General features: G+C 39.1%; 1 protein-coding gene across 3 annotated transcripts in view; it reads left to right on the top strand.

The window, feature by feature from the left end:
• The window catches only part of COLEC11 (collectin subfamily member 11), a 41267-nt gene extending 34270 nt beyond the window's left edge, over positions 1 to 6997 (top strand). For 2 of the 3 annotated variants that reach the window (XM_021392102.1, XM_021392103.1), the window contains exons 4-7: positions 2267 to 2338; positions 2719 to 2772; positions 4110 to 4205; positions 4362 to 6997. In XM_021392102.1, the coding sequence (XP_021247777.1) occupies positions 2267 to 2338; positions 2719 to 2772; positions 4110 to 4205; positions 4362 to 4771 (632 nt within the window). In that variant the 3' untranslated portion in view covers positions 4772 to 6997. The remainder of the gene's footprint in view (positions 1 to 2266; positions 2339 to 2718; positions 2773 to 4109; positions 4206 to 4361) is intronic. The other variant, XM_021392104.1, reaches the window with a different exon arrangement.

An 11656-nucleotide genomic window follows, 5' to 3' on the forward strand; every position in this document is an offset into this window, starting at 1 on the left:
GAGGAAATCACTGATGGCTGCTTAAGACTTGCTGTAGTAATGAGGAAGACATCTCCCAGTGGTAATTTATGTTTTGAAACGTGTCATTAATTAGATTTAAGTTAAAGGTAATGATGAAGTCTGTCATAAAATTATCCAGCTTTAAACATATAGAAAGTTAGCAGCTATCTGTCCAGTTGCACTGAGTCCCGCATCCTGACAACAGATCTTCAGTTGTAGATCCACAACTGAGGCTGAGCAGTGACAGTTTACAGAGGTTCAGTTACTGGATCCTTGTGGTAAATTATGTGTAAATCTGAACATGTCTGATTGTCTCCTTGGTCTTGTGTAGCAGGATAGTGCATAACAGGCATGGCTTTGAGCAAAAGAAACCACCAGAAAACAGTCTTAACTAAGACAGTCACTGAAAAACCTGCATCCATATTTTCTAAAGCAGTCTCAGTCTTGGGTTTCTGCAGAATGGGATCTTCAGGAGGCATTCGTCTTCTCGTCCCTGTAGTCCCTCCGTCTCTTCTCTCTGTTAATGCTGTGTGGTACAGTACGGAACGTACCTCATATGATGTAGTTGTACAGATGTGCAGCCTCCAAACCATGTTTCTTCTTGACATTATGATACAAGAAGGCCTAAATCTGATGGCAGAGCATTGATTTACTCAGGTATTGCACCCAGGAAAGAGTATTACCAACATACATGGAGTTATATTATTATTTCCTGAGTCTCCTCAGGGCTATAGCAGCTGTAGAATCAGGGAAACTGCCAAATTCACTAAATAGTGAATGCAACAAAATTCCAGTTCTCATTCTGTAGGTCTCAGGAATTCTACCTAAAGCAAATAATGCAATCTTCCATAAATCAATGCCTGAACAGAAGTATCATTTAGAAATAATAATCCCTATAAAGTGCTAGCTGCAGCTGAGATGAGCTTAGACTGCATAGAGCTCACTGATTATAAATGGCCTGGTTTAAGCCAAAACTTTTAGTCTTTCGTAAACCTGCTGCACTCCATTAGGTGGCTATCCCCTATTAATTTCTGTCAACTGCTAATCCCCTAAATTTGAAGATGAGCACTGTAGATAAAGGATGGAATGAAGCTAAGCTATTAGAGGCTAAGTTCTTCTCTCAGATTCACATCATTAACATAATTATTTTTCATAATTTTTGAGAAATGCCATACAGAAAAGCTGTATGATGTAACAGGCAGGTTTCATCTGTTTTATTATTTGAGCTGTGGAGGAGCTCAGCTCAGTTACATCAATACTTGGACTGTGGCACACATTTTATTAGTAACAATGCTTCTGCTTGGTTTGTAAATACAGTGATGGCAAAGAAACTGTCTGTTCCACTGTAAATTCTGTTTCTCCTGAAGTCATTCTAATATTTGCTTTATATTGCATAGGAAAGTACAATTAGTGGAAAAGAGGTCAAAGTCAGGCAAAGTAAGTGCATCAAGCTGTCTTACATTGGATTTCTGGCTATACATGAAGGATATAGACTGATAGGTGGCAGTGGCTGGTTCAAGCAGATATGCTGACAATTTCAATTCACCTTAAGAGATGGGTGGTTGCTTTTAATTTGTAAAATCACAGCTAAGGAAAATGATTTTTGAATGGATCCTTTGCTACAGCTGCTGTTTGAAGTATTCTATTGAACCGTCTTTAAAATTAGTAACATTCAGCATTTCTGTTTTGTATCAAACTTCACATTTGTACAAGCACATGCATGTGTCTGTGTTCATATATGGCTTCCATTCATTTTCATTTTTCTTTAACATAGTCTTTGAATGCAAGAAGAAAGAACGAAGCTGTGACTGCTACTGTAAAAATAAGCAACAAAACCCAAATTCAGCCTCACTATAACTCAGCTGCAGTGGGGCTTCTGTATTAGTTGAAACTATCAGTTGTGCTTGGACCCCTTAGGTCTTTTCAACTCCATAATACATTGATCCATATATTTTGATGGGATCCTCCCTTACTGTCAACATAATTTTGGCACGATCATCTGACAGAAGTTTGTAAAAAGTTTTTCCAGTGGCTCTCAGCCAAGATCTGTTTTTATTTGCTCCTGCAAACTGCTTTAATGTCACTTGCCTTGTAAAGTTTAAATCATAATTCCTCCTCACGAGGTGTGAATTGAACTTCTGAAGTTCAATGAATATTGGGGATATAGTGTATATTTGTTCACTGAAAAACCTTGTATTGCAAATATGCTGGAATCTGAATTAGTCAGAGTGCATTGTTAATGTGTTCTGTCTTTTGGTACATATAGGAGAAATGGGAGACAAAGGACAGAAAGGCAGCATGGGACGGCATGGAAAAATTGGTCCTATTGGTTCAAAAGGTATGCTTAGTGCAACTGCTTCTCCATTTGTGTTTCAGATGAAAAAATGTTAAAAAATGTTATCATTTGTGTTTGGTTAGCTACTCTCAGACTTCATCATAATACAGAGTATCTTATACTGTAGTCAGCCAGGTGACTGGCTTCTGTGAAGTTCACAAAAAAAAAAAAAAAAAAAGAATATTGATCCATATTCTTTGTGTTCAAGTTTCATAGCTTTGGTTTGCCCTTTTTGTGGACTGACTGGGACAGCAACATTTTTATTTTTCCTTGGGCATTTTTCTACTTTTCACATTTGGATGTTACTGGAGGAAAAAAAAGTGTTTAATTTAACTATTAACGAAAAAGCCTCCTTACATTTATATTCTTTTTCATGTTTTTAGGTGAAAAGGGAGATAATGGTGACATTGGACCACCAGGTCCTAATGGTGACCCAGGTAATCTATGACATCTTTGTCTATAATGTGAAGTATTTTAGAAGATGCAGGCATCATCACCAAAAATGTGTCTTTTAAAATACTGAGTGAAATCATGATAAATATTTAGATAGCTACTCCTCATTTATTCACTGTAATATTTTCAAATTACTTTTAAAAAAATATTGAAGCTGCAGCAGTTACTGGACATTAGTGTATTTGTCCAAAAGTGTCTCAGAGGTACTTAGAGGTTGGATGACTCCAGTGGGAACTGAAGTGCAACTGTCAATATCATTCATCACTGGTGGAAGGGGACATCTCTGCATAACCTGCTCAGTTTCCAGCCAACACAAAGGAGCAGGCAGAAGATCCTGCCCCTCCATAGGGCATCACTGCAGGAGCAGGAGCTTATCAGGAATATAGATACTCCAGAAGAAAAGGTGGAAGTCTGGCAAAACAAATCTAAGCCTTAGAAAAGTAGCTTCTGATTTTGCCCATTTTGTTCCTTCCTAGCAGGGGCACTAAAGGTGCATCAATTAGTTTTCTTATGAGAACATAATTTGTCACTCTAATTCTTGAGCCAGACATCATCTTGAAGGACAGTCTTGCAGTCCAGCTACTTGGTACTTAGACTTAGATACCTACACTGAGTAACTGAGTAGTTAAATGCAGATTTGAATAATTACACACAGAACTGGAAACTGTAATTGATCCTCTTTTTGAAATTTGAACTCATAGAAGTAACAATTATCCTTATAGTATTCTCATTCAGATTATCTTTGTCAGGCCAATATCAATTTGGCATAATAGATGTCTTTCTATTGCCTTCTTTTACTGGAAGAGTTACAGTAACTTCTGCATTTGAAAAGTACAGAATTACATTTTACAGCTAATTACGTGCATTACATGGTTGGAACATTAACTTTTTTGATCTCCTGTTTTAGATTCCTTATGAGGAACAGGTGAACAATATGCTTTGTAGATTTTTGCTGTGGAAAAAGTGCTTTTTGGAAAAGACTGAAGAGAATAATTTTACCCAAATGCAAAATTTTGACAAATGTTTTTAGTTTAAAAAAATGCTTTTTTTTTTTTTTTTTTGGCAGAGGATATCTCTGTGTGTTCAGGTTAGTCCTAATCATGCAGCTCTGAAGCTTCAGAGGAAAGGAGATGTTATGGTTAGACTCAGACAACTGTGACAATCGTGATGGCACGTATTAGCAAAGGCTACAGGTTTCAGGCCATTATTTGTGAAGCAGATGTCCCTCAGGGCTGCCCGGCTGGGCCTTTTCATGAAGTTATTCAGATAACTACTGAATTAGACAGCTTTTTGACTTCAACGTGTCTGTTTCATTTCATAGGCATCCCCTGTGAGTGTAGCCAGCTAAGGAAGGCTATTGGTGAAATGGATATCCAAGTGGCCCAGCTGACAACAGAACTAAAATTCATAAAAAATGGTAGGCTACCTTAATATAAATATTTTCCTTTCTCATTGCCACATTTTAATGGTGGAGTTGCTCGTAGAGAGTATCACCATCTTGCACTGGATTTGTGAAGCTATTTTGGGGTGTACAGTAAGTTGGTTTATAGAAATGCGAGTGCTCACTTTTCAGCACTGCCCTCCCCCGCAGCTGTTGCTGGTGTGCGTGAGACAGATAATAAGATTTATCTGCTGGTGAAGGAAGAAAAAAGGTACAAGGAAGCCCAGCTCTACTGCCACGGAAGAGGAGGGACGCTGAGCATGCCCAAGGATGAGAATGCCAACAATCTGATCGCTTCATACATCAACCAAGCTGGGCTCACCAGAGTTTTCATTGGGATTAACGACCTAGAGAAAGAGGGAAATTTTGTCTATTCTGACCGATCACCCATGCAGACCTTCAACAAGTGGCGCAGTGGGGAGCCCAACAATGCCTATGATGAGGAGGACTGTGTGGAAATGGTGGCATCTGGAGGGTGGAATGACGTTGCTTGTCATATTACCATGTATTTTGTGTGTGAATTTGATAAAGAAAATGTGTAAGCTTGTCTGTTCTTTATTTTACGAAAAGTTTTTAAGCAGGTTGTATAAGTTAGCCCATGTTTATAGAGTACAAGTAATATTTTACATGTATGTGACATCAGTGTTGTACAGCTGTAAATACAATTTAGGTATTTCAAATATCGGTATTTACCCTTCAGAAGGGAAGAGCACTGATGAGCAAGATATAGATTGTTTTTTCAATAGGAGAATGTATGTACTTAGAGAAAACTGTTGTTTGGGGCTAAATTCTGCCCTCAAAACATTTAACGCATGTGATTGCATGAGTGAAAGGGAAGGCAGAATTTGGCCTCTAGTTTTTAGAGTGATTATTTCTGAAGAAATAGATTCTTAACGTTCTTTTATCTTAGCAAATTTAATAGTTATAAGTGTTAATTGCTTGTAGTGCTACAGGGATATTCCAGCAAGAAGGCAAATAATTTGTATACTCCAGATAATTAGCAGAAATATTACTGTAAGTTTTTTTTGGATGTAAGGGTGTTACAACTCTATTTCTTTTTTTTTTTTAAATAGCCAAAGCAAGTCAACAAATCAAGAGTCCCGCCAATTTTGTAAAGTTTCTTTATTAAAATGTTCACAGATATATAATGAGGAGGCTCTTTAGTAAACTGAGTTTTAGTGCTGAGAGAGGATTAGCTTCATGTAATTCAATACTGAAAGAGGGATCCATGCCAGACGAGTGCTTTGGGGTTGGGTAAAGGTAAAAGTAAGATTTTGGTTTTCTGCTATCTTTAGTTGAAAACAATTCAGTGAATAAACTATTTAAAGCCCCAAATAATTTTTTTAAGTGAAAGTGTTTCCCATTTGTTAGAGATGATCTTGGTACATCATCTTACAAACAAACAAACAAAATACCGACCCTCCACAGTTTAAGGCAAACTACATAAGTAGACAACAAATCTCACAGAAGTGGTTTAGCTAATAGCTTGTTTTGGCAGGAAAACAGCCTACATGGTTCCTCAGATTGTGGGAGTGACCTCCTGAAAAGCAGCAACATTTTCCAAAATTCTCCTGTTTATGTAAATAGCAGTAATGTCATTTTGCACAAATAATTTTTGTACTCAATTTGCAATTGCATATGATGGAAAATGTGATGTATATTTTAAGAAGTCAGCAACATAATTTCACAAAAGAAATGATGAATTGCTTTGGATCGTCCCAGGAACCAGTTGCATGACATCTTATTCTCCTTGTTAGGCATAGAAAGATGACTACAAAATCTCTGTTTTTTTCAGGAATACTCTGCACAGTGTTTTATGCTGATTTTTAAGGATAAATGATTCTTTGTATGACATAGCAATCGATATACTTATCTGATAATTATGGGAGGTTGATCTACAACCAGATTGGATGTGGCTTGTAGTTCCACAGATTGCCCCACAGCAAGACAAGATCAACTGAAATCAACTCTACGGTGCCATGGTACATAACCAGTGATCAGACAATTCTGTTCATATCCACAGTCTAACAATATTTGATGTGATGCTATTATTAAATACCTAATAAAACAAACTATTTTGTTTGATATATTTATTCTGTGAATTTGAATCCATTATACATATATGTTTGATATTAGTTTTGAAGATCAGTAGCAAATTCCTATAGTATTTGAATATACCATCTCCAGAGCAACCATTCTAATAAATAGATGGTCCTTTGACTGCTTCACCTGGTCCTTTGACTGCTTCACCTTCTTTCTTAAGAAGGTAGGTATGACTCCTATATATAAGGCTTTCTTCAGACTGTGTACTGAAATCTATTAAGCAATGTGAATATTGTTCTACACCAATACTCAGACTCTACAGAATTTACAGTGGAAAAAATAGTTGGTTAGAGTAGTGCCTTTTGAATATCAGGGTTATTTCCTGCCTGCTATAGAAATCCTCAGAAACCCTTCAAATCTCCAGCATACTTCTGTCAAATCATTGCCTCTATATTAAAAACAGTCTAAGCCTGAGTTACAGATATCTGGAGTTCCCTCATTATGCACGTACTGAAGATGCTGGTTGTTTTTCACTCTGGTTTTGAAAGCCTCTGCTGTAACGGTTGTTTTCCTCAGAAACATCAAAAGAGACCTTTTGAAGAGGTGGGAAGCCTTTTCAGATGTATTTACCTGGAAGCCACACCAAATTTGTAACCATTGCCTGGATGCGTAGAGCAGTCTGAATTTCAATTAAAATATGAAAAATAAAGGAAATGTAAAAACCATTTATTTTCCCTAGTTGTCATGTTCTCCAGGATACATTTTTGCAGCTCTTGAAACACGAGCTGGAAAAGAAATCAGTTGTTAGAGCCTTGTATATTCTCTTGATTGCCACGGTTCTGGTTTCACTGTTTAAGCAAGGGGAGAAAGGCTGATACATAAGACTCTAGCTATCCTGCAAGGAGTGAAGACTACACATCTGATATTTACCCCTATGTGGAACTGGGCAAGAAAGAAGGAGAGCTTGGAAGTGATGGAGCCCCTGATCATCTCTTTCACCTTCCAGTTGCTGACCTACTTAGGCAGGCCCTTGCTGGAGGCAGAATCAATGATTAGTGCAGCTCTCAGCCTACACAAATCCTGCTGAAGTGCATGGTGCTCTCAGTAGAATTCAGAGCTACTGTTGTAAGAAAAAATCACATGATAAATTAGTTTTGTTTGGAGCATTTTCCTTGTGCATTAAAACCTGTTTTGTTAGATCATTACTCATTCTGTGTGGCTCTACAGAAGCTTTTTGAATGTGTCTGGATGGCAAACATGCACTGACAGGTCTCCCAAACTGCTCTTACATTCCTTACTCTGGACAGGTGATTTCTCATCCTAAAAGTTTCCCTATAGCCCATATCTATTTTAGTCTAAATTAATGGACAAGTTGGCACTTTTTAAGAAAGCAACAATAAAAGCTTATATATATATATATATATACAGTCACTCATTCAGGGTCTTGAATGACTTTTTCACATAAAATACATATTTCCTTCACCTGCAGTCCTCATGTCTAAATGCTAAAGTTGTGTTGTTTTCTCATGTCAGAGCCAGGTGCGCATTCCTGGCTGAAGGCTGAAGCTGACGGTGAAGCGTTTATCTGGCTGAGACCAAGTTGCCTTGTTGCTGTCATCTTCCCAGCAGATCACCTGATAGTGCCTCACCCTGATCATAGAATCATAGAATGGCTTGGGTTGGAAAGGACCTTTAAGATCATCTGTTTCGAAGCCCCCTGCTATAGGCAGGGACACCTCCCTCTAGACCAGGTTGCTCAAAGCCCCATCCAGCCTGGCCTTGAATGCTTCCAGGGAGAGGGCATCCTCAGCCTCTCTGGGCAACCTGTTCCAGTGTCTCACCACCCTCACAGTACAGAATTTCTTCCTAATACCTAGTCTAAATCTCACCTCTTCCAGTTTAAAACCATTTCCCCTCGTCCTGTTGCTACATGCCCTTATAAAAAGTCCCTCACCAACTTTCCTATAGGCCCCCTTTAGGTACTCAAAGGCCGCTATAAGGTCCCCCCAGTGCCTTCTCTTCTCCAGGCTGAAGAGCCCCAGCTCTCTCAGCCTCTCCCCGTAGAGGAGGTGCTCCAGCCCTCTGGTCATCTTTGTGGCCCTCCTGTGGACCTGCTCCAACAGCTCAATATCCTTCTTGTGTTGGGGGCTCCAGAACTGGACTCAGTACTCCAGGTGGGGTCTCACGAGAGAAGAGTAGAGGGGCAGAATCACCTCCCTTGACCTGTCACGCTTCTCTTGATGCAACCCAGGACACAGTTGGCCTTCTGGGCTGCAAGTGCATGTTGACGGCTCATGTTGAGTCTTTCATCAACCATCACCCCCAAATCCTTCTTCTCAGGGCTGCTCTCAAGCCATTCTCTGCCCAGTCTTTATTTCTGCTTGACTGACCCAGGTACAGGACCTTGCTCTTGGTCCCAGCACTGATCCCTGAGGAATACCACTCGTCACCAGTCTCCACTTGGACACTGAGCTGTTTACTGCAACTCTCTGAGTGTGACCATCCAGCCATTTCCTCATCCAGCAAGTGCTCCATTCATCAAATCCACTCTTCTTCAATTTCTCACTTTCCACTTTTCCACTTTTCTCCAGTTTCTCCAATTTTCTCACTGGCTGGCCCTGATCCCAACCCAGATTTGCCACTTCACAACCTGGCTTCTTGGTGAAAGGTTCTGCCTCCATCTGCATTGTTAGAATCATAGAATTATTATGGTTGGAAAAGACCTCTAAGATCAGCAAGTCCAACTTCCACCTACCACCAATATTGCCCACTAAACCTTATCTCTAAGTACCACATCTACATGTTTCTTGAATACCTCCAGGGACGGTGACTCCACCACCTCATTGGGCAACCCATTCCAGGCCCCAACCATACATTTGGAGAAGTAGTTTTTCCTAATATCCATCCTGAACCTCCCGTGGTGTAACTTGAGACTATTCCTTCTCGTCCTTAGCATGCTAATCTCTCAATCTGTCATCCCTCGTGGACCAGCTGGTCCTCACTGCACACTGACGGCTTATGTGACCATCTCTGAAAACGTCGTTTCATGACAGGTTGTAGGTTAGCCACAGAGCTCCTGCCTGGCTGTGGGTTTTACACTTTCTTAAGTCATAGAGCAGAACTGTAAAATATATATATCCTTATTGATACAAGGAAAATGGACTGCATCATTTTACGTAAACTCTGGATATGCCAGCTCAAATATTAATTATAAAATAGCAGCTGTTTAGAATTTTATAATTATTAGGCAAAAAATGTTATGAAAAGTGAGATTAAATAATTTTTTAGTGTAAAATAAGATGAAATTTCAGGATGAACAAAGAAATTTCAAAGCAGACATTTTTGAAGACATTTTCTTTAGGGATTCCAATCCTGAGTTCTGAAGCTTCACTTTGACCTGTAAAGGGCTTTGTCTTTTATACCATTGTTAAGGTGTTTTACACCATGTCAGTTAAAGTACTCAGTGTAATGGCTGAAATATTTTACTTTATTCTTTATGTTTTTGTTTCCAATTGGAACGAGTTATCTTTCAGAGTTCTCTTGTTTGTCATATTGAAAGAGTTTGGTGTTTGAATCAGTTTCTCCTGAACTGATGTGGCACAGTAAACGCTCTACTCTGAACACAAAGAAATAGATAGTTCATTCAGCATTAAGTAGATGTTCTTACTAATAATGAAAATGACTAATTTAAGTGTTACGTCATGTAACTAGCAGCTTATGCATTATATTACAGATGTCAATTCATTAAATTAATGTAGAACTCATAGAAGTAATTTAAATATGAAAATCTTACAAATTTACCTTCATCTTGAATTAAAACAAAATGATGTCAAAGTAACCAAATATGCAGCAAAATGGAAATTCCAGGTTTCCCCTAGATCTATACCCAGCTCCAGTTTTGATGAGAAAGCCAGCGATTTATGCTGTTGTTGACTGAATTAAATCTTTGAGTAGACACATCAGCCTACCTCCTGATGATTTGGTACTACCCTACTCCTCACACTTTTTGGGCAGCTTCCCCTTAGCTTTTCTTTTCAGATATTCTGCTCACTTAGCTCTCTATATAAACATTTGCATGAGTACATCCCAAGAGTCAGTCTCTTTTCACTGAGGGTTCTGCCCTTCCCTTTTCATTTGTCTTGTGGAGTCAGTAGACTCGTGTCACTCAACCTGTCTGCCACAGGTTATGGACTGGGAGATATTTTTTTGTCTACTGTGGCAACGGGAAATGCAACTGCAACTGTGAAACTGCCAGTGACCTGAGAGCTTTTGTTCAGGACTGGAGCCAGGCACTCGCCCGTTCCCCGGGGTGCGTATTCTAGGCTGGGGAGATGCAAACTAGCTTACTGAAAGGAGAACTGACCTTATTATTGTGGAGTCTTAAGATTTGCTTAGGGAAAAAATGATGCGGTGGAGGGTTTTGACTATTTACTTTACAGAGGAGCTTGAGAGAATGAACAGTTTGTTTTTAGTTTTGCTGTAATATGAGAGAACAAAGCATGTGAACTGGGAGAGAAAGGTTTTGTGGAGAGGAAGATAGCTGTGTGCTGGAGGTGTTGTTCTAGCTGCATGTCTCCTAGCCTGGAGCTTCTCAGCTGGAGGAGGAGCAGAGTCCTCTTGAGGAGGGAGAGCATGAATTGGAAAACATGGAAGAAGCAGAAAGCAGATGTGCAGAACCAGCAATGAGCGAGCTGCCCATGAGGAGGATGTAAATGTTACCTCCAGTCATTCTCATGCTTCCTGGGAGGGAAGTGTAATTATCCTGCCCTTTTCCATCAGTGTCTTGCTACAGCTCTGGATGAGCATCTACAAAAATAGAGGGAGGTAACCAATTCAACATAATGGCTGTGCCTAAATAAAGCCCAGTTTGAGTCTGTGGCCAATAATACCTACTACTCTTTGGGTATATTAATATATAAAATCAGTCGGGATTAAATTAAGTGCTGCTATTCAAAGGCTAGCTGTGTAGTATTAATGCCTTTCTGTATATTCTTTACACATAAAAGTATGAATATCACCGAGAATTCAGCAAATGAAGACCTGGCATGCTGCTGAGATGTCCGTGTGTTACCACACTATCATCTAGTGGCAGAAAAAGGCAAATAAATACAAAAATTGAGCTGAGCTGTAGTTTGCTTCTGCTTGCATCAGTTTTTGTGATATTGAGTGCAACCACTAATGTGGTATTGAACAACTGATTTCCCAGCTTTGAAGTTTTTAGTCAGAATTGTTCTTTGTGAAATGAGTATTTTGATTTTTGTCAGATGTGTGCTGATTTTAAGTCCAATATAAATGCCAAGATGAGAGTTTTGACTAAGAAAAGAGAATTGTGCCCAAATGAGTTCAATGATTATGCCTTGGAGTTAAGAAAAAGAAAACAAGTC

The sequence above is a fragment of the Numida meleagris genome, chromosome 3 (assembly GCF_002078875.1).
Source record: "Numida meleagris isolate 19003 breed g44 Domestic line chromosome 3, NumMel1.0, whole genome shotgun sequence".
Classification (NCBI taxonomy): Eukaryota; Metazoa; Chordata; class Aves; order Galliformes; family Numididae; genus Numida; species Numida meleagris.